We start from the raw sequence: 23,750 nt of genomic DNA, 5'->3' as shown, positions 1-23,750 counted from the left end.
AGATGTGAACACACACTTCTCCAAGAAGTACATATAGAGGACCCAGAGGCACATGAAAAGATGCTCAGTGTCACTAGCCATCAGAGAGATGAAAATTAAAACCACAATGAGATATGACTTTACACTGGTGATAATGGCCATCACAAACAATTCAACAAACAAGTGTTGGAGAGGTTGTGGAGAAAAGGGAACCCTAGTGCACTGTTGGTGGGAATGCAGACTGGTGCAGCCACTGTGGAAAACAGTATGGAATTTCCTCAGAAAACTAAAAATGAAACTGCCTTTTGACCTGGCAATTCCACTGTGGTGATTATACCCTAAGAACCCTGAAACATCAATCCAAAAGAACCTATGCTCCCCAATGTTTATAGCAGCGCAATTTACAATAGCCAAGTGCTGGAAGCACCCTAGGTGCCCATCAGTAAATGACTGGATAAAAAAACTATGGTATATTTGCACAATGGAATACCATGTAGCAGAGAGAAAGCAGGAGCTCCTACCCTTTGCAACAGCATGGATGGAATGGAGAGCATTATGCTAAGTGAAATAAGCTAGGCAGTCAGGGACAAATACCATATGATCTCACCTTTAACAGGAACCTAGTCAACAAAAAAAAGCAAGCAAAATATAACCAGAGACACTGAAATTGAGAACAGCCTGACAGTAACCACAGGAGAGGTGGGACAGGATAATGGGGGGAAGGGTTTTCAGGAACAACTATAAAGAACACATGGACAAAACTTAGTGAGTGGGGGGGGGGTGGAAGCAAGGGAGGGAGGTGGGTTTGGTTGGGGTTGGGTGGGGAAGTAGTCAGGGGTAAATGCAGACAACTGCAATTGAACAGCAATGAAATAATTTAAAAATTAAAAAACTTTACATTAATCAGTATGTATCTGAATAGCATAAAAATTAAATAAAGACCTCAGGAGAATTGATGCTTTGTAATAGAATAGAATTATACCTTTGGAAGCATAATACACATAAGTGTTTGTTGCTTTTTGAATCCATTCTTGCCCGTAAAATTTCTGAAGGAAACTCAGGGGCCCTAGCTCTAATGCAAATTCATTCATTCACATTGTTACTGCTAATTAAAGACTAAAATATTTCCCATTAAACTTGGTAGCTGTTTTTATTTAAAGTGAAGTGAACTATCTCCACTTTATGTCTGGAAATTACTCACGATATATAAATCAGAAATAATGACAAATAAGTAAGAACTTCAAGTCCTGTTCGCCCAGTAAGAGTACAGCTGTGGCGTTTCCCAGCTGTTACAGCTCATCCCGAACTACAAGCTCTACAAAATGATGGGCTTTGAAATGCTGGCCAGGGCAGAGTGAAAACCAGCTGCTGGTGATCATAGCCAACCCTCAGCCAGTACCAAGTTCTGGTACAGCTCGAAGGACAAACAGCTTGTGGAGCCTTTTCTGGCCTCTCAGGAGGCCAGCCCCAGTATTCTGCAGGGCAGAGGGCTCCTCGGGAGACTCTTGGGCAAGAGATGGAAATCAAGAGGAACCACCAGCTCCTTCTGTGCCTGATCCTTCCCAGTGTGCTCTTCTGACAAACAGCGGCTTCCTTTGGAAGCCCCTGCTGCTGTGGGGAATGATGTCTTGGAAGACCAGGGGCCAATCAAATACTAGTCAGATGCAGTCTTCACTCACATCTATTCCTGCATTCAAAAACAAATGGCTGTGAAGAAATTTTTGACCTCACTGACTGGAGATGCAAATAATTAGGGTAAACCTAAAGCAGAGGAGTCACAAAGTTGATTTAAAAAAGTACTCTTTGGAGCAAAGCTGATAAAAAGTTTTCAGGGAATTCTAGAAGAAAAATGATTAGGGGAAGTAGTTCTATTTTGATTTCTGCAGAAGTAATTCAAGAAAACATCTTCAAATAAAATAAATTAAATTAAAAACAAATGAAATGCTATTTTGTTTTTAAAAAAAGAATTTATCAGCATGCTATGGCTGGTGTGGCTCAGTGGTCTGAGTTACTTAGAGGCACTAAATATGAAGGGATGTGCAAAAAAGAGGCATAATTTTGCTTCATTCACAATGGATGGTTACTGTTGCCTTGGCTGCTGTCATTTTTTAATTTGACAATCAAAGGAAAAAGAGGTCAGTGCTCCTGACTAAGTAAATAGCCAGGTATTGCATGTTTTACAAATTCTTGCGGCACACCAGATGAAAATCGCTGCTCTATCCAGTTTGAATTAGGGCTTTCTGAAACTCTTGTGCATTTTTCCAAAGGCTAACAAAAACCAAACCAAACCAACCAACCAACCAACAAAAAACTCCTCTGGAGTCCTTTTTAATTCCTCAATACGCCCTAAAGATGGCAGTGTTTCATGCTAAAACCACAAACCAACAAGTTTCCCTGGGAACCACAGTGAGCAGCCAATGAGGAGGTCAGTGTTCCATTTTGTAATCTGCAAATACTGATTCTTCTTAGGGTACAAATTGCTTTACCTACCCAGTCAGGAGATTCTTTCTCTTTCAACATGCATGTCAGCTGACCACAGAACCCAACCCCAGAGCAACCATGTGCCAAAGTTCCCAACTCCTCATCACCCTGGGCACTGCAGTGATGTACCAGAATACGACTCACTGCAGCTTTTACAAAATCGCAAACAAACAAAAAAAGGGAAAATTGGGAATGCTCTATGGTCAGCAGTATCCAGGGTGTAGATTTATTCTAACAGGTGGTCCTAATGGGTGTGGGGCGCCTCAAAAGAAACCGTGGGTTTGCTCACAGGCCGATTTGCAGACATCACAAAAACAAGCCCTTTTGTCTCCCACGATGGCCCTATAAAGTAGGGATCATTATCGCCCCACCTCACAGACAAGGAATAGAAATAATGGGACGTCCTTACAGCTCCTCGTGGCAGAGCAGATTCAAAGCCAGGTGAGGGCTCTGGACAGGATTCCTGAAACACTAAGACAGAGACAACTTTTCAGGTGGCTGGCAAAACCGGAAACTGAACCGGCCAAGTCCACTTGGGGGTAGGGGAATTCATTAAACAGAGGCCCAGCCCCTGCCCCGGAGGTGCTCACTGAGGGGGCCAAGGTGTGGCTTAGGAAGATGCTCCTCTTGCTAAGAGGTGGGACTCTCTGAGTGGTAGCTCCTCTAACATTCAAGACTCAGGACGAAGCTTCAGGACCCTGTAGTCAGACACCACCACTCCAGGCCAGGGCCCCAGGGACCCCGCTAAAGCTGCACTGACGTCACTTGGCCAGGAGTTGGAGGAGCCTGAGTGGCCCTTCTGGACAGACAGACAGACCACTGACCCACATGCTCATCCTGAGACTCAAGCATCCTTTGAGAGTCTTTTCTGGGGAGAAAAGCATTTTTATTTTCCAAGAGATTCCTATTGAATTTCATCAACCCAGGGATGCATAATTCAAGCCACCGCCACTCCCAATTAGCAGTGGCATCGATTTCTTGGAGAACAGGAAAACTTGGAGGGTTTTGTAGGTGTGGGGAGGACATCCTGGGAGGATCATGAAGAATAAGCCTTACCTCAGTTGATCTACACTGTGTTCATATGAAGTAGGTTTATCATCTTCATTCATAGATGGATGAAGTGAGACATTCAGGTGACTGTTGTAGGATTTGATTCCCAGCTGGTGCACACCTTCTGGTATCCAGCTCTCCTCGGTCCCTCCCCTCTCCTCCCCTCCCCACACCATGCTGACTCAGCCCATCCATGTCACTGCCTTTGGGCACTGGGACCATAGCAAGCACCACACATGTCGAACTTTGGAAAGTGCTTGCACATTTGGAGCTTGGTCTCTTGTCCAAGGGTATGCTGCAACCCCCACCATTTCAACAAATCTCAGCGGGCCTCCTGGAAGATAAGTCGTCCCTACCGCCTGCCCCCAGCCTCACAAGAGGCCTCAGACACAGCAGGAAAACTGTGAAGGACTGCCTCACCAGCACATAGAACTGAGGAATAAATGTGTGTTGTTCTAAGCTGATAAGTTTTGGGACTGTTTGTTACACAGCAACAACCCACACAAGAAATTATGTGACTCAGGAAAGTCACACAGGCTGCTGAAGGCCTGGAGTCTCCCCTCACCCACAGCACCCTGAATTTAGCTCAAGGAAGGCTGTTCACAATCCTCCTGCAGCCTGCAGTCCCCTGCTGGCCACCCGCCCTGGGCAGAGGTCTATGCTCCCAGGATGGTGTGTAAAATATTTAGCATGTAAGTCTCTAGCATGTTGAAATGGAACAAGATCCCAGAGGTCCCTGTTATTCTTGGAATGAGCCCCTTAGTGCTTGGAGCTTGGCAGGTCTAGAGTCATTGAGGGAGCAGTTATATACCAACTGGAACGGACAGTTTGTTATTAAACTACCAGTCCAACTGTACAAGGTGGGTATCAGTGCATCACTGGCCCCACTGGTGACAATATTTGACCTCCTGCTTTGTTGCTTTGAAGAATCTAGGGGTTTGTCCCTCAACTTCCTGGAAGATTTCCCTTAACCCAGCCCACCCCATAGCCACACCGCCACACAGCTCACAGGTACTTGTTCAGACACCACACAGAAACAAGACTCTTCTCAGATAATTTATTCAGAATTTTCATATAAACAGGTAATTACCCCATGTTTTACATGCAGCATGATTTCAACACCCCCCCCAAAGGCATGTTCTGTACATGGCATTACTTGGCTCTTGTAGGAAAACATTGCAAATTGTAACTGAGCTACTGGTGTGTTTTGTCTTTCCACGTTGTTCTCCACAGAAGCCAAGGCACATTTGACCCTGTGAGGCTGAGGGTGCACAGGCGTCTGCTGCTGACGCACAGGCCGAGGCCGCCCCCACTCAGACACGCACAGTGGGGAAACTACGCTATTCCTCAGTGTGTGTGTGGACACACGCTCACTTGGGGGCTACTCCTGCCTTCTCAAATGGAACCAGGAGTCTCAGATTCATGATCTGGTTCCTAACGAGCACATTTAGGGCCATGCCCAAATGAAAATCTGGCCGGAGGTTGGTTCTGGACCTTGACGGGTATCAGGTGACAGTGAGGGGAAAAAGTCGTTGTCCCTTCTGTTTCTGGGGGGACCCTAAGGAAACATTTGCCTTTGGTCGCAGCCCCTAAAACTTATCTTGTGTGTTTGAAAAGAACACACGCTAGCTGGTTCTTCCCATTCCCAACCTCACCTCTGGTGTAAATCAATATTCTGAAGAACATTCTGGAAGGTTTTCTGAAAGGACACCATTCTACATGCACCATTTATGTACAATCAGCATTTCCCCATTCCCCACCCCCAACAAAAATCATAATTTCTAAACAGCCCGAGGTGTCGAGGATTCGCCGAGTGGCATCCACAAGTGTTTTAACACCTACTTCCACCAAAGTAGAAAAATGACTGGCGTCGGGACTACGGCACATCCACTGACCCAGACAGCTGGCAGGGGCCGCGCCCCGGCGATGTCCCTGCCCGCCGACCGACATTCTGACAACTGCAGATGAACACAGGCCAACCCAACCACCTCGGGGCAGCGAGCGTCCTGTCCGCCCGCAGCAGTCTCTGGTCCAGGGACTCGCTCGCAGAGCCTGGCCTCGGTTCCCACGTTCTCGCTCCTTCATGCTCAGTGTCTCTCCGAGAGCCAGCAGCACCTCTCCCAGCTGGAACAGCAGGAGAGCATGCGGGACGGCTCCAGGAACACAAGCGTTCCCAGACGTGCGTTTGCCGTCACTGGTCTGGGGAGAAAGCGTATGTTCGGTGTTCGCTTCCCAGAAGAAGAAACTGCATGGGTTTCACCACATGACCGAGAAGGGTTTTCATAATAGACATTTTTGAAAACTGTCAACCTAGGCTGGCGTGGCTGCTTTTTAGCCATCACTACAACCCCCAGGATAATCACGACTTCCCGGGACCGGAGTCCTGTCATCACAGTCACCATCGCCTGGTGCACGAGGAGGTTTGTACTCCGACGGCTGCTCGCTTTTTGCACTGCAACAGCGGAGACAACTGAATACAGTCTGCGGAGTCCTGTTTGCACGGGACCCGCCTCGGCACCACACCTCTCCAGGGCAAGCAGAGACAGGGGAGTCCACAAGGCAGTGCTGAAGAGTACGACAGGTGCGCAGGGCTTGGTGAGCACGACAGCAGTCCCGCTGGCCCGGTCCACACTCACGCACTGGCTCTCAAAGCCCCACAAGGTGGAACAGTATCGGCTTGAGATCACCACACCACAACACAGAGGTGCCAGGTTCTGCTGCTAAAAGACGTGTTCAGTATGCTGGTGCGTTTGGAGTTGGGATTCTTGACATGCCTCCCAGGAGACACTGCACTGGGTGTCTGCGGGTGAGGTGCCCGTGAGAGTGATTCTATCCACCCTCGCACAGCCTCCCCATCTGAGAGCAGTGGGGACAGGTCACAGAGCGACCAGGGCACCTCTGGTGCTCACCGCGAAGGGATGCGGTGGGACGGGGGAGGCCAGCGCTGCCGCGGAGCCTGCTGCCCGGAGGGAGACTGAGAGGCCACTCCCTCCGGGGAGGAGCAGCCCAGGCCTGGGCCCCGCCACATCACAGACATAACCATGACCCAAAACTCGGTCCCTACATGGGAAGCATGGTGTTAATGGAGAGAAGTAAAAAACAAAATAAAAAAAGTCACAAAGATTAAAATCAGAGAAGACGATCAACTGCTAGAAAAAGGGTCTACTACTCACAGAAGGCCACGCTTCACCCCAAACGCCCCTCGAAATTCTGACTGGTCCCTGGCATCCAGACTCGGCGGATGTGGAGTTTTTCTGATCGGATCAGACCCTGGCAGAGCTCTGAAGTCTCAAAAACATCCGTATTGAACCTCATCCTGACAGTGCTGAGGTAGACTATGATGGGAAAGGCTCACCATCCCGCATTCGCCTGTTTATTTTTCTTTGATAAAAATTTATGTGCATTCCATTTCCTAGAAAAATGATTTTTACAGTGATTTTATATTAAAATAAATTATTTTCCCCTGATGTAAGAAAAACTATCTGAATTAGAAAAATGTGAAAACTGCTGCAACTACAATCTAGAGCCACTACAAATTTACTACGAAAAGAACTCAATGTCTAGATCTGTGTGGTATTTTTTAAATTTGCGTACAGACTCTCTCCTGTGACCAGAATGAACTTGGTAAAAATAGTTTCTGTACCGTTGCTCCTCGTACCCAATCAAGGAGGCTCCCCAGAAATATCTCACATGCTCTAATTTCTCAAATCTTATAAATAGGAGAGCAATAGACAATTGGGCTTTTGTGTCTATCTGTGTTGTTAATCAGGAATTCAAAAGTTCGGAGGTTGCAGTGAGTCCCTCTCTGTTCTTGAGTCCACAACTCAAGAGAAGAGAAGGAAGCCGTCAAAAACCTGTGAGGAAATGCACTCAGGGGTGATCGGGGCGACGATTCTCACGAACCAAAGTAACAAGTTCACCGCGTTCTTTCCTTGAGCAGCTGTGGTTCTTTTCACCGAATAAAGAAACTGGATTCACGCTGGCGCAGGAGTCTGGGGGAGTGTGAAGTCCTTGGCCTGTTCTCCCCTGGGCTCTACTTCGTCGGGGCTGCAACACTGTAAGCACCTGAGAGTTCTGCCCAGGCCCCACACCTGGCCCAGCTGAGGTCACGGCACAGAGCAGCTTCTGGGAGACTAGTTCTGAGGACAGCTGGATGCCCTGAGGTTGCAGGGGATGGATGGATAGGCCCTCACTTCATATTGCTCAGTGTCCTCTAAGTCCATCTGTGCCATCACACACGGGGATCTGATTTTGTCCTGTCTGCAGAATAACTGGAGGATGTGTACCCCGAGTGGAGGAAGAGCTTCGGGTACACACAGGAGATCCAAGAGCCATAAAGTATATCTAGGTAGGGCTCAGCTCCGGGCGGCTGCCAGCTTACCCACGCAGAAACCGACCCATCCGTCAAACCCAACTGTCCAGGCCCTCGGCACGGCCCCAGCACATCCAAAGGGTTAGCAGCAACTGTGGCTTTATTCCCAGAAAGACAGATGCCTTGAAGACTGAGCAAAGAGGCCTCTCCTGCCTCGCGCCCTATTCCCGCACAGGCGGACCGACCCACCAACCCTGCCCCCGACCCAGGAAACAGTCAATAACTTACGGGGCCGATTGGGGATTTTTTCAAAATAAAATGTGTTATGAATATATTCTCAAAACTGTTTATCATCTCAGTTTTTTTTCCTTTTTCTTATGTCCTAGCTCTGTTTGGTCTTTAAAAGATCCATGAATACTCCAAACCACTCCCTCAGCTCCTGGAAAACTAGTTTTCACCAGAGTGAAGGGACAGAGGACTCTGAGGCTGGACTCGGGCACATGAGACTCCGTCGAGGGCGCGGTCTCTGGTGAACGGGAAGGAAGGAGGGGAAGCAGGACGCTCACACACGGGGAGAGGGAGACCGGTCACGGGCCGAGCCCCAGAGCTGCACCTCGGCACGGGGGCTTCGCACGCTCACACACAGCAGCCCTGCCTGCCTTGCACGCACATGCACACACACGGGGACGGCAGGTGCAAACGCAGCAGCTATTGGTCAATTTGAGGAACTACTTTTGTGAAGGAAAAAAATTCTTCAGCCTGGATGAGAAAAACCTCCCTAAAGTTCACTCCATAAAGCTTGAAAATCTACTGGAACAGTGTGTTTTTCCTTTCTTTCAAACTTTTGTTCCATGAACAACTTTTATGTTTTACACTGTAGCTCAGACACCAGCCCTCATCCCCACGAAAAGTCCTTTTTCACAGGTGCTTTCTTTCAATCAACTGCAGAAGGAAGTAACATCCTGGCCCGACCCGGCAGCTGTGGCCAGGGCGGCAGCTGTGGTGACCCCGCCCTCCACGTTCAGCCAGACTCTCCGGCCACAGTCAGACCAGCAATTGGACAGCGGTGGTTTTAGGTCGCGCGATGAACACATGCGGAGAACAATGGCCTCTCCGCTCCACTGGGCACCGGCCGAGTCCTGGGAAAATCCTGAGTTTTCTGAAGACCTTCCAACCAGAGGAGAGTGAAGTGGGGAGCCCCTCCCGCAAGCGGGTGCTGTTAGGAAGGACTGGACCGTGGCAGAGTCAGGGCCCGCCCGTTTCTCTTGGCCCCGTTCATGTGGGTGTAGGGGACGCGATCCTCGTAACCCCGCTTGAGGCCCAGCGGGGACCCCACCACCTCCTCCCTCGGGGAGTGTGAGGGCCGGTCCAGGGGCACGCTCTCCATGTCCTCACATTCCATCTCCAACTCCTCGCTCTCGGGCGCCTTGTTCTCCTCGCTGTGGAAGAAGGAAACTTCTGGAAAGCTGGGGTGCAGGTCGTCCTTAAGCAGGTCGACAACCTCCAGGAAGGTTGGCCTCATCTTGGGGTTGAACTGCCAACACATGCGCATCAGCTCGGTGCTGTGGGACAGAGGACACATCGAGGGTGAGCCCAGGCTCCCCGCCAAGCAGTCCCAGCCCAGCCCGCTGGCCCACACCCCAGATGGCATGTTCATTTCAGACAGTGCCTACGTGTACAGGTGACGGCCAAGCACAAGCAGCAATTCTACTGGGGGTGACGGTCAGTTTTGAAAGGCCAACAGCAAAGAGAACAGGCGCTGAGGGCTTGAGGTTTCTGTTCTTACCCCTCCCTTTCCGCACCGTAACTTCTTCCAGGGCAGGGTTGGCAAACATCAGCCCCCTAACCAAACCGGACAAACCCGATCACCCTGAGCGTTTCTGTCCGTGACACTTATTGGTAGGTGGGGGCCACCTTCCAGCTACAGCGGCAGAGCTGAGTGGCTTCGACAGCGAGCACCATGGCCCAGAGTGAAAATTCTAACAACACGGCCCTTTGCAAAAAGGCCTGCGGAGCCCTGCCCTCGTGCTGCCGAAGTTCCCTGGTCCTGGAGCCACAGCTCCTGGCCTCGTCCCGACCGGCTAGGAGAGGGCCTCCACGAGGCAACAGTTCGAGGCGCTTTGCTCAGAGACTCAAATACCTCTGCATCATACTCTTCTTGATATGCAGTCTCTTTGAACCATATTTTTGAAGTTAGTGTCTTATTCTTTTGAGGGCGAAGCACAGAAATGGCCTCTCCCCATGAATTTTCAGGTCAAACTTTTTTCTTAAGCAACACTGATAAAGGAGTTAGAAAACACCCCCAAATCCAGGGAAAATGCAGCTCCCACAGTACTCTCCTTCAGATACAACCTCTCATCTTTTATCTGGACACATTTGGAAGTATAATACACACACACTTTTTCACTTACTACTTAACCAGTTTAACAACTGAGTTATAAAACATTTTATAAGCATCATTTGAAATTTCAATTGCTACATCATATTAATTTATCAATTTACTTGGCAACTCTCATTTTGTTGGATCATCTGTTTAAATCATTTCAATTTTTTGAGACTTTCACAATAATTTTGCTCTGTGTAGCTCTTATAACAGGCAGGTAAGAATGGTGGTTACCTAGCCATACCATTGCTAGTGCTGAGTGTTAAACTCACCCTGCGTTCCTTCCTCTCTCCCTTCCTCCCTCCATTCCTTCCTTCCTTCCTTTCTTTGTTCATTAAAGAAGACAGTCCTTTCCTTTCCTTTACTTTATACTCATTGGACTATTAGTGGGGCTGAATGATTTTGCAACTGTTTAACGGTATGTGTATATGAATAAGTGTTCATGTGATCTTATAACAAATATTTAAAACAAAAGTTTTTTAATGTTTATGCTTACTGACTTATTTTTCCCATTATTATTGAGATATAATTGAATATAACATTATATTAGACTCATGACAAAATTTTAAGTGTATAAAGAACATAAAGAATAGAGAATTACACCTCAGTCTCCCACCCAACTCCCCAGTTCCCTTCCAAAACTATGATATACACACTCAGAGGTCATGGAGACATAAAATGTGCAAACACAAGCACACATGTAGACATGACACACAAACACAAATACGTGTGCAATAGGCAATGCCTTTTAAATGAACACCCATAGGGGAGATAAACAGTGATAGAAGGAGACCTGAGTTTGGGTGTCGAACACAAAATAAAATATATAGATGATACGCTGTAGAACTGTAGACCTGAAACCTATATAATTTTATTAACCAATGTCTCCCCAGTAAACTCAATAAAGAATAAATTTTAAAATAATTAAGTAAATAAAGAAACACCCCTTTTGACACTCACAGTCTCTCTGGACAATTGTCAGGCTGGTCCAGATGCCCTCCGTCCATGACAAATTTCAACACCTGCTCATTGGAGAGGCCTTGGTAGGGCTGTTCTGCCAAGCTGGTGATTTCCCAGAGGACCACGCCGAAGGACCTGCCGACAACAGTTGAGAAGAACAACAAAGAATAAAAAAATATTTAAACACATGCACACACACAACTTTCTTAGTTACTAGGACCTGGAGGGCCAGTTAATTGAATGACTCAGATCCACGTCCTCTCAATATGGCAGAGCAGGTACACGCCCAGCCTGCGCCCTCCCAGGACCACATGAAAATTGCAGCTGAGTCATAAAACAATCAGCCTGGAGAAGCATCTGAAGACTAGCTGCTGAGAAGTCTTATAAGGAAGGGCACAGAGAAGCGGCCATGTTGAGGCTATTAGGAGGGGCAGAGACACAGAACAGGATGGCCCCACACGCCTGTGTGGAGGTTGAGAATCAGGAGGGATATTTCAGCTGCAGAAATTCCCCTGAGGAGCAAGGGGGCCTAGGCCCACGGGACTCCCCGGCCTGGAGCACCAGTGCTGGAAGAAGAGCCCACGAAATACTTGCTGTACAAATAGGTAGGGATTCTGTCCATGTGGGTGAGAGGAAAGGAAACTCAGACATCCTCTTAAAGGGCTCACACACAGGGGGCAGGGGTAGGGGTGGGGGAGGGGTTGTCACCAGAGATATACAGAGAGAAACAAATTGTGTGGCTTCAGAGCAAGGGCTGGAGGAACAGCTGCCACTGTCCCTAGGCTGAGCCCTCCTACCACACAGCCAAGTGTGAATGGGCATCAGCCGAACGAACTCCACTCACCGGACCCTGACTGACAGCTGTGAGACTGTACCTGACCCAGCTCACCTACTGCCCGAGTCTTTCAGCAGCTGAGTCGTATGAGCAGTCCACAGGCAGCAACAGGCCTTGGGGCACCCTCTGCCTTTCACTAAGCGTCCCAAGGCCTGGTACTGGTGGCAGGAGGCCTCAGTTCACAGTGTGCCCTCTCCCATGTACCTCCGGATCCAGAACAGGCAGCTACCAACCACAGAACACCTTGCAGCTCCCACAAGGTAGTCCCGGGCCAGTCACGGGAAGTGGCTAGTGTGGACCTGTACCTCCCGAGGCCTCAGAAACAACACACCCGATGGCCACCTTCACACCATGACAGAGAACCACCCGATTAGGTGAACAAGTGACACACGTAAAGGGTTGTCTCCGCTGGCATCAGAGTCCACTCGGGCAAACTCTACTTGGTGAGGTCAGCCCGCACGCAAAAGCTCATTCCCTGTGGTAGTGACCAGTCCTTATAGCCAGACAGCCTGAGGGTTAATGCCTTCCACTGCAGTGCCAACAGCAATTGAGGCTCAACTAGAACAGAAAGGCACATGCCATCCGCACAAGGGACACTCTGGGAGCACGAGGCTCAGGTGACCTGTGAGACGGTACCACTGGTCCCCACAGGTAACATATTACATAAGGCCACCCTGCCAGTACTGGGAGACACAGTAGCTCTACCTAATACATAGAAGCAAACACAGAGAGGCAGCCAAAATAAGGGGACAAAGAAACATGCCCCAAATGAAAAATGTAAGAAAACTCCAGAAAAAGAACTAAATAAAATGAAGCCAAGCAACCTACCAAATACAGAGGTCAGAAATACAGGTTAAAAGAATGCTCAAGGAACTTAGAGGAAGAAGAGATAAATTCAGTGAAAACTGCAACAAAGAGATAGTAAGCACAAAAAAAGAACATGGAAACCATAAAAAAGAACCAGTCGGAAATGAAGAATACACCAACTGAAATGAAGAATATGCTAGAAGGAATCAACAAAAGATTGGATAAAGCATAGAACTGAACCAGCAATTTGGAAACAAGGCAGCACAAAGCACCTCAACAGCAAAGACAAAGGAATTTTTAAAAATAAGGATAGTTTAAGGGTCCTCTGGGACAACATCAAGTGCAACAACATTCAGAAGAAGGGACCAGATGAAGAACAGAGAGACCAAGGGATTAACAACCTATTTGAAAATATAATGGAAAACTTCCCTAACCTGGTGAAGGAAATAACATATAAGTCCAGGACACACAGAGAGTTCCAAACAAGATGAAGCCAAAGAGGACCACGCCAAGGCACAATATAATTAAAATGGCAAAGGTTAAAGACAAAAAGAAAATCTTGAAAGCAGAGGGGGGAAAAAGGCAGTTAGTTACCTACAGGGGAGTTCCCATAATACTGTCAGCTGATTTCTAAACAGAAACAAACTCTCCAGGCCAGAAAGGATTGAGACGAAATAGTCAAAGTGATGAAAAGCAGAGACCTACAACCAAGATTACTTTACATAGCAAGGCTATTATTTAAAATTGAAATAGAGATAAAAAGCTTCCCAGACAAGAAAAAGTAAAGGAGTTCATCACCACTAAACCAGTGTAACAAGAAAGTTAAAGGGACTTCTTCAAGAAGATTATTATTTTAAAAATCATAAATATAAATAATAAAATGGAAAACACTACATAACTAACAATAATCACTTTAAATGTAAATGGACTAAATGCCCTGATCGGAAGACATAGGGCAGCTGAATGGGTAAGAAGACAAGACCCACATATATGCTGAGCACAAGAGACTCACTTCAGATTGAAAGACATACACAGACTGAAAGTAACAAGATGGAAAAAATATTTCATGCAAATGAAAATGAAGAAAGAGCTGGGGTAGCAATACTTAGACTTTAAAACAACAGCAAAATAAGAGAGAAAAAAACATTTCACGATGACACAGGGATCAATACCACAAGAGGATATAACCCTTGTAAACCTCTGCACCCAACACTGGAGCACCTAAATACATCAAGCAAATACTGATAGACATGAAGGGACGGATCAACAGAAATACAGTCACAGTAAGGGGCTTTAACACACCATTAACACAAACAGACAGATCTTCCAGACAGAAAATCAGCAAGGAAACAACAGTCTTAAATGATACATTAGACCAGGTGGCTTTAATTGATATTTCTAGAGCATTTCACCCCAAAGCAGCAGAATAGATATTCTTTTCAATTGTACCTGAAATATTTTCCAGGAGAGACCAAATGATAGGCCGCAAAACAAGTTGCAATAAATTTAAAAAGACTGAAATTGTATCAACCATCTTCTTCAAACATAAATCAATCACAAACAAAAAATGTGAAAAACACATAACACACGGAGGCTAAATAACATGCTACTAAACAATGAATGGGTTGACGATGAGATTATGGGAAATAATCTCATTTCTTCTCGAGATACCTTGAGAAAAATAAAAATAAAAACACAGCAACTCAAAATCTACAGGACACAGTGAAGGCAGGTCTAAGAGGAAAATTCATAGCAGCACAGGCCTACCTCAAGAAATATGAAAAATCTCAAATAAACAATCTAATCTTACACCTAAAGAAACTGGAACCATAAAAACAACAACAAAAAAGCCCCAAGTAAGTAGAAGAAAGGAAATAAAAAAGATCCGCCCTGGCTGGCATAGCTCAGTGGATTGAGCGCGGGCCTGCGAACCACGCGATCGCGGTTTGATTCCCAGTCAGGGCACATGCCTGGGTTGCAGGCCAGTTCCCAGTAGGGGACACATGAGAGGCAACCATACATTGATGTTTCTCTCCTTCTCTTTCTCCTTCCCTTCCTCTCTCTCTGAAAATAAATAAAATATTTTTAAAAAAAAGATCCATGCAGAAATCAATCAGCTGGAGTATAAATAAACTATACAAAAAATTAATGAAACCAAGAGCTGTTTCTTTGAAAAGATAAACAAGATTGATGCACCTCTAACCAGACTCATCAAGAAAAAAGACAGGGACCTAAATACATAAAATCAGAAATTAAACAAACTGACACCACAGAAATACAAAGGATAATAATACTACCAACAATTATATACCTACAAATTGGACAATCTGAAAGAAGTGGATAAATTCCTAGCAACATCAATCTTCCAAGAATGAATCAAGAAGAAACAGAAAATCTGAATGGAACAATCACCACTAACAAAATCAAATCAGTAATAAATAAATTCCCAACAAACAGAAGTCCTGGACTGGATGACTACACAGGTGAATTTTACCAAACATTCAAAGAAGAATTAACACCTATTTCATTCAAAATATTCCAAAAAATTCAAGAGGGAGGAAGGCTTCCAAGCGCATTTTGTGAGGCTAGCATCGTTACCCTGATTCCAAAAAAGAAAAATTATAGGCCCATATCCCTAGTGAATAGAGATGCTAAAATCCTCAATAAAATATTAGCTAACCAAATTTAGTAATACATTAAAAAGATTATACACCATGATCAAGTGGGATTTATTTCTGAGATCAAGTTTGGTTCAATATCTGCAAATCAATTAACATGATACATCACATAAATAAAAAGGATAAAAATCATATGATCATGTCTAGATACAGAAAAAGCATTTGACAAAATCCAGCACCCATTTATGATAAAACTCTCAGCAAGGTGAGAATAGAGGAAACACTTCAACATAATAGAGGCTAATATCATACTCAAAAGGGAAAAGCTAAAAGCATTTTCCTCAAGTTCAAAATAGTCCTGGGAGAACAAGCCACAACAATCAGACAAGAAGAAGATATAAAAGGCATCCGAGTTGAAAAGGAGGAAGTAAAACTGTCATTATTTGCAGACGACATGATACTACATATAAAGAACCCTAGAGAGTCCACCAAAAAAATTTAGAACTGATAAATGAATTCAGTAAAGTAGCAGGATACAAAAATTAATGTTCAGAAATCAGTTGCATTTTTGTAAACTAATAATAAACTATCAGAAAGGGCAATTAAGATAACAATCCCATTTACAATTGCATAAAAAATAATTAAGAATAAATTTAACCAAGGAGGTAAAAGACTTGTACAATCCTTGGAAAATTATAAGATGTTAAAGAAATGAACTGAAGAAGATATAAATAATTGGAAGCATATACAACGCTCATGGATTGGAAGAATTATCAAAAGTAATGTATAGATTTAATGCAATGCCTATGAAAATACCAATGGAACTTTTCACAGAACTAGAACAAATAATTGTAAAAATTTTAAATACTTTAAAAAGGTTTTATTTATTTATTTTTAGAAAGAGGGGAAGGGAGGGAGAAAGAGAGGGAGAGAAACATCAATGTGTGGTTGCCTCTCATGTGTCCCCCACTGGGGACTCAGGCCACAACCCAGGCATGTGCCATGACTGGGAATCAAACCAGCGACCCTTTGGTTTGCGGGCCAGTGCTCAATCCACTGAGCCACAGCAGTCAGGGAAAATAATTGTAAAATTTATATGGACCCCAAAGAGTCACAGCAATTTCAAGAAATAAAAGTAAAATTGGAGACATCACATGACCTGATATCAAACTATACTACAAGGCTACAATAATCAAAACAGCATGGCACTGGCATAAAACCAGACACATAGATCAATGGAACAGAACACAGACCCCAGAAATAAATCCATTCCGATATGGTCTATTAATACTTGACAAAGGAGGCAAGAAACAGTCTATTCAATAAATGGTGTTGGGAAAATTAAACAGATATATGCAAAAATGCAATTAGACCATCTCTTAACTAGTTACAAGAAATAGGATATGAAGCCATAAAACTCCTAAATGAAAACAGAAGACAGTATAATGTATGACATTTCTCTTAGCAATATTTTTTTCTGATGTAAGTCCTCAGGCAAGGAAAACAAAAGAAAAAATAAACAAACGGAACTACATCAAACTAGAAAATTTTGTACATCAATAAAGCAAAAAAGACAATCTGCCAAATGGGGGAAGACATTCGCCAGTGATACATCTGATAAGGTGTTAATATCCAAAATACATAAGGAAATCATACAACTCAACACCAAAAAAAAAAATCCCCCAAACAAGCAATCCCATTATAAAATGGGCAAAGGACCTGAATAGGAATTCCTCCAAAAATGACATACAGATGGCCAGTTAACTATTATAAAGATGCTCAACATCATTAATCACCAGAGAAATGCAAGTTAAAACCACAATGAGATATCACCTCACACCTGTCAGAAAGGCTACCATTAAAAAAAATCAACAAACAAGTGTTGGCGAGAATGCAGACAAGGGCAACCCTCATGGACTGTTGGTGGGACTACAGGTTGGTGCAGCCACTGCGGAGAACAGTGTGGAGGTTTCTCAAAACTTAGAAATAGAACTATCTTATGACCCACCTCTGAACATTTATCTGAAGGGATCCAAAACACTAATTTGAAAAGATACATATGTACCTCTATATTCACTGACCCATTATATTCACAACAGCCAAAATATGGAAACAACCTAAATGACCATTAATAAAAAACTGGATAAAGATGTGGTACAATACGTATATTTATAATGGAATATTGCTCAGCCATCAAAATAGAATGAAATCTTACCATTTCCAACAACACAGATGGACCCAGCAGGTATTATGCTAAGTGAAATGGGTCAGACAGACAAAGACAAATACACTGTGATTTCACTTACATGTGGAATCTAAAAACCAAAATAAGCTAACAATCAAAACAGAAACAGACTTGTGGATACAGAGAACAAACTGAAGGTTGCCAGGTGGGAGGGGGTTGGGGAGCTGGGCGGAAACAGTGAAGGGACTGAGAGGTGCACAGTGGTGCTTACAGAACAGTCACAGGGAGGAAGAGTGCAGCACGGGGAATAAAGGCAATAATATCGTGATAACTTGTACGGTGCCAGGTGGGTGCCGAGTTCATCTGGCGGGATTACTTTGTAAATAATTACAAATATCGAACCACTATGCTGTACACCTGAAACTAACATAATATTAAATGTCAACTATAATTGTTAAACATATAAATAAAAATGAAAAAAACATTTTTATGCTGCATCCAGCAATGCCTTTAAGATCAGCCCCAAATGGAATGCAACAGTGGCTCGCTGCTCCTGAGTCCCCAGACCTGACGCTTCCTTCATTTTCTGAGGGCTGTGAGGAGAGCAGGTTTTACCCGCCCCTCTTCCTCAGACCAGCGGAGCAACCTGAAGTTCAAGCCCAGTGTTCCACCCCAGCCCGCACGCCACTCACCACATGTCAGAGGAGGTGGTGAAGACCCCGTCCTTCAGAGACTCGGGCGACATCCAGCGCACCGGCAGCAGGCCTTTGCCGCCTTTCCGGTAATAGTCCGTCTCGTAGATGTCTCTGGTCATTCCAAAGTCTGACAACAAAGCGTTCACAAGCTCTTACCCTTCAGCCTGTGGCTCGGATGTCTGCCACCCTCACTGCCTCGCCACTGGCAGAGCCCTCACATGGGCTCACCTGGCCCAGGTGTATGCTTGCCTGGGTGGCTGCCAAATCCGGGGAGAATGGGTTCTGAAGGTGCTCATGGGAAGGGGAGGGGGAGGATGGGCCACCACTTAAAGGAAGGAAAAGGGACCACCAAGTGGCGAGGAAGCCACAGCTTGGGAATCCCAGGCGTCCCAAATACTGACTCTACTGCTCCCCATTGGATATGGCCCCACCTAACTGCCAGCTGCCCCACCAAAACCCCAGAGTCAGCCCCTCCTTTGACCACTCTTTCCGCACACGTGTAACAGTGGTGAGTTCGACCCACCCTCCCTCCACGTCCCCCTCTAACCAACTATCTATTCCTCTCCGTTGCCCTGGAACCAACCAGGCCCACCACCCCCTCACCCGCAGGACCCTCGCTGCGTCCTGACCCTGGCAGCCCACTCCGCAACAGAAGCTACATGAATAGGACAGCATCGCTTTGCTGCTTCCCGCCTCTTTTGCTGATGTAGGGCAAGATCTTTGGGGATTATAAATAGAATAATGTAATCTCCTGCTTCCTAATGACTGCTAAGTAGGGAAACGTCCTTTTGGATCACACATGGAACCACATTTTCCCTGCTCTTCGCTGGCTGCTTAGGATAATGTCTAGATGCCTCCCCATGACTCTCGAACCCCTTCTGGGCCTGGCTCCTGCCTGTCTCCCCAGCCTCATATCTTGTGCTGCTCTGTCCCCTCTACGCTCGTCTTGTTCATATGTCAGCCACCCCTCCAGCCTCGCGGCCACTGCATGACCTGCCACTGCCCCCAGGACGCTGTCACTCAGGTCAGCTTCTGACCCTCCAAGTGTTCGGGGGGGTGGTGCCTCCCGTCAGACGGGTGCCCTTCCCCTGGTCACGGGAGTGCTCCTCTCCCGTCTCCTCCACCTTGTGAGCTGTTCCACTGTCCACCTAGAACACCTCTGTCCAGAACTTTCTGTGGTGATGAACATGGCCGACACCCACACTGTCCCATATGGCAGCCACTGGGCACCTGAAATGGGGCTCAGGTGACCAACAAACTGAATTTTTAATTTTCCTTAATGTGAGTTAATTTATATGTAGATGGCTGCATGTGGCCAGCAGCTTCTGTGCTGGATGGCAGAGACAAAGCTGCAAGCTCGTGGGAGCAGAAGAACCGTGGTGACGTCTGCGTCGTCACGCGCAGGCGCCTGCTCAGTGGCTGCACACACGGCGCATGGGTGTGAGGTAAAGAAGTGAATGAGTAAGTTAGTGAACGAATGCAGTTCCATCACAGTGTGGGAGTTTGTAAGTATATGGTTGTCTCGACTAATATGAACTGATAATGAATATAAAATGCAACTGAAAAATAAAATTTTTAAAAACTTAAAGTAAAGGAAAAAAGATTTTCAAAACTGGAAAATGTGTGGGGATCGAGCCCCCGTCGGAAACCCTGCGGCTTCCACCACGGGAAAAGCCCTCACCACCCACAACAGACAAGCCCTCTGAAACGAAGCCACACGTTCCGGAGCAGAAAGCCAGACAAACCTCCAATTTTGACAGTGAAATCGTGGGCGACCATGCAGTTTCGAGCTGCAAGGTCCCGGTGCACAAACTTCTTCGCATTCAGGTAGGCCATCCCGTCTGCAATCTCAGCTGCCATCTGAATCATCTCGTGCAGGGTCGGGGGAGGGCGGCCGGGATTATTCTAAAGTCAGAACAAGAGGTTGTGTCCAGCAACACTGGGACACGCAGCCAGGAGGGAGTGTCCTTCGGGGTACCCGGGGCAGCTCACCTCAGCCTCAGGCCGCAGGGAACGGAGGTAGCTCTTCAGGTCTCCGTGAGCCATCAACTCCATCACCACCAGCGTCGGCTGGCCCTTGGATACCACCCCCAGGAGGCGGACCTGGAGAGCAAGGATGTGGGGTGGGTGGGAGTCTTGGGTGAGGGTTTGTGGGAAGATTTTGACTCACCCAGGTCTCCTTGTCTGACCACACACAGAACCCTGGCCTGTCCAGCTCACATGCCAGGGCCGCCACCCAGGGGAGAAAGAGCAGGGAGAGAGAATTCAGGACTCACAGTCTGGGGGGTGGGGGCACACACGGGCCTGCCCGCACATTGAAACATTCTAAGGCAAATCATGGGATATTCCTTGATGTCTCTGAGCACACACCTCCACCTTCAGGACTATGCAGCAGCTGTTCCCTCGGCCTGACTCTGTCCCCGTACAGGCCCACATGCTGTCCCTGTACCCTTTCAGTCTTTGTTCAAACATACTTTCCCCACTCCTGAATTCCCAACCCCCCAACTCCTTTCTCATTTGCCACAGCAGCATCTCCTAGTCAGGAACCTGTTGGGTTTAGAGTCTGTCTCCACCCACTATGTTGAAAGCTGCAAAAAGCTGCTGCATCACAGAGATGAGAACGGGGCATCACAGAGATGAGAACGGGGCTCAGCACAGAGCAAGTGCCCTGCTCATTCGCGCGGGGCGAAGATGAAGGGACACAGGGCTCAAGGAGAAACCAGGCGAGGGAAGGTGGGGCTAGGGAGAGTGTGTGCTGACTTAGGGGGTGCGGGCTGAGGGGCACCGCTGTATGTTTAAGGGTTAAAAAGGAGCTGAGAGGAGGACGAGATGGAAGACCTCATCCAGAAAGCACCGGGGCAAAAAAGTTTGGCTCCAGGTGAGGTAGGACTGGAGAAGGGAGACCCTCCTCCCACTTTTAGGATGCTTAGAAGGGTAAGGACTGGGCAGGGGGCCCACACCCACCTTTCTCATGGAGCCCAGCAAGACCAGGGAACTGATGGGGAAGCGATAATGGGGCAAAAGTAACAGCAACGAGCATTGCTAAAAGAATGACTTGAAAGGAGGCTCTTAGAGAACGAGGGCCTCTGCAAGACTGAGCCTCCGCTCTCAGAGCTGCTAAGTTGCTTACGTGCTGCTAAACTCAGCTCAAGCTGAGCCATAACACCCTGGAACAACACAGGGACTTGAGCATCTGCTTGTCATTTTCACACCCTCCTCTGCTTACTGTAACTAACCAAGCCCAGGCAACCCAGCCAGCACCCTTCATCCGCAGGAAAAATGACACTCGGGGGTGTTTACCTCCTCAACCCCTGCCTTTCTTTGTTCTCCCTGCAGACAGTGTAGTTGCTATCTGAATCAGGGTCTCTCAGGTTTCAACTTTTTGCTCAAATAAGTGCATCACGTTCTTTATTGTAGCCTGAACCTCAGCTCTGGTTAACAAAAGCAGACTTTGCTCCCAGGGCACACTCGGGACTCACCACGTGATGGCAGGTGAAGCCTTTCATGACGGAGGCCTCGTTGAGAAACTCGATCCGCTCCCGCAGGCTGGCTGCCTCGTTGACTGTCTTCACGGCCACCCGGGTCTCTGCCTCGCCCTTGATGATGTCCTTGGCGTTGCCCTCGTACACCATGCCGAAGGAGCCTTGCCCCAGCTCCCGCAGGAGGGTGATCTTCTCCCGAGGCACCTCCCACTCGTCCGGCACATACACAGAACATGGGAACACTACTCCTCATTTACCTACACAGCATCCTGGGGGGTCCCCCAACCACCCCTGACCCAAGCTCCCCACAAATGCTCATTGACTCCTGTGGTCCAGAACCTGTGCCAGGCACACCACCAAGAACAGGACAACCGTGGGTCCCTGCTGTCACAGCGGGGATGGCAAAAGCTCAGAAAGGGGCCACACCAGTCCAGGGTCCTCCAGTAAGTGCCCCCTGAGCCTGCATCCCCATCCTATCTGTGTGATTCAGAGGTGCACAGTCCAAGGGTGCCACTTCCCAACTAAGACTGGTACCGAGGGGCTGGGGGACCACCTGGCCTGTGAAACACCGTTCAGGACTACCTTGCATCCACTGACCCCCCCAGGCAGAGGTAGCTACATCAGTGAGGCCAGGAGAACTGCCCAGCGAAGCACAGCCCTTGGGGCAGACCCACCCAGCTGGGAGCTAATGAGTGGTGGTTTTCCATCACTGTTTGGGGCAGTTTTTTACATAGCAAATAAACACTGACATGCGCACGGAGGCCTCGTGGGAAGAGTCCATACGCTTTCTGCCTTTCCTGTTCGGCCACTGTGATGAGCTGAACTGGTCCCTCCCCAAAGTCCTCTGCGGAAGCCCTGACCCTATCCTTAGAAGAAGAGAAAACTAGCCCTGGCTGGTGCAGCTCAGTGGATTGAGCATGGGCCTGAGAACCAAACAATCGTGGTTCGATTCCCAGTCAGGGCACATGCCTGGGTTGCAGGCCAGTTCCTAGCAAGGGACACATGAGAAGCAACCATACATTGATATTTCTCTTCTTCTCTCCTTCCTTTCCCCTCTAAAAGATAAATAAATAAAATCTTAAAAAAAAAACTAGGACAGTGACACACTGAGGGACAACCATGTGTGGGGGGAGAAGACGGCCTTGCTATCGCTCCAGCCACAAAACCTCACTGTCTAGAACTGTGAGAAAATAAAACTGCTTTCTAAGCCACCCAGTGTGTGCTACATGGTTACAGCAGCCAGAGCCAATCATACATGCACCAAACGCTCATGCGAGGACACTGAATCCACAAAAGCTCTGCTCCCCAGAGAACTCACAGATGCCCAGTAGAGGTGCCCTGCCTGCCAGGGGCCTGGGCTTGGATCTTTCCCTGTGTGCATGCCTTGGCTCAGGCTTTCCCCACCTCCAAGACCCTCGAATCAGAATTACCAGCCCAGACCGGGTGCCCTTATGCCCTCGGCCTTTGGTACATTCCCAGAAGGAAGCAGAATGGCAAGCCGCAGAGGCAGCGCTGAGCAGCATCGCAGCCTCAACCCCAGCAGCGGAGCCCAAGAGCAGCCCTGAGGCCCAGCTCCCACTCTCGGATGTGCAAGTTCAGTGCCATTCCCAAACAGCGGGAGGAGGCTCCCACTCCTGTGCCCTCCGCACATTCCCACCTGCAATAACCACCTTTTCTAGTTTCTCTGATCGGATGCTCTGACATCCAGGGGCCCAGTATATCCTGGAAGGGCTGTGCTGCTCCCACCCCCACCCCCAGCTGAAGGGTGGCCCAATCCCAGAGAGGTCAGGACTCACAGGAGCTCTGTGCAAACCAGCTAATCCAGAGCCCACACCATCTGCTGCCCGGAGCTCTCACCCTCAGCACCACTGTCCACCCACCATCACCACTACTCGGCACAGGGCAGGTGCCCGACAACAGGGCGGCCCCTGTGCCCCAGAGCGGCCAAAATAATTTACACGAG

At 47.4% G+C, this 23,750-nt stretch overlaps 1 protein-coding gene across 2 annotated transcripts in view; it reads right to left on the bottom strand.

The window, feature by feature from the left end:
* Positions 1 to 4,553: 4,553 nt before the first annotated feature.
* INSR (insulin receptor) overlaps positions 4,554 to 23,750 on the bottom strand; it is a 157,272-nt gene continuing 138,075 nt past the window's right edge. For both annotated transcript variants that reach the window (XM_037139999.2, XM_037140000.2), the window contains 6 exons: positions 21,785 to 22,029; positions 20,298 to 20,408; positions 20,051 to 20,210; positions 18,303 to 18,432; positions 11,166 to 11,300; positions 4,554 to 9,384 (listed from right to left, as the gene is read on the bottom strand). In XM_037139999.2, the coding sequence (XP_036995894.2) occupies positions 9,042 to 9,384; positions 11,166 to 11,300; positions 18,303 to 18,432; positions 20,051 to 20,210; positions 20,298 to 20,408; positions 21,785 to 22,029 (1,124 nt within the window). In that variant the 3' untranslated portion in view covers positions 4,554 to 9,041. The remainder of the gene's footprint in view (positions 9,385 to 11,165; positions 11,301 to 18,302; positions 18,433 to 20,050; positions 20,211 to 20,297; positions 20,409 to 21,784; positions 22,030 to 23,750) is intronic.

This window comes from Artibeus jamaicensis, unplaced genomic scaffold (genome assembly GCF_021234435.1).
Source record: "Artibeus jamaicensis isolate MK-2021 breed Jamaican fruit bat unplaced genomic scaffold, CSHL_Jam_final scaffold_286, whole genome shotgun sequence".
In the NCBI taxonomy this organism is placed as follows: domain Eukaryota; kingdom Metazoa; phylum Chordata; class Mammalia; order Chiroptera; family Phyllostomidae; genus Artibeus; species Artibeus jamaicensis.
The sequence above is the reverse complement of the archived record's forward strand: the minus strand, read 5'-3'. Positions and strand labels throughout refer to the sequence as shown.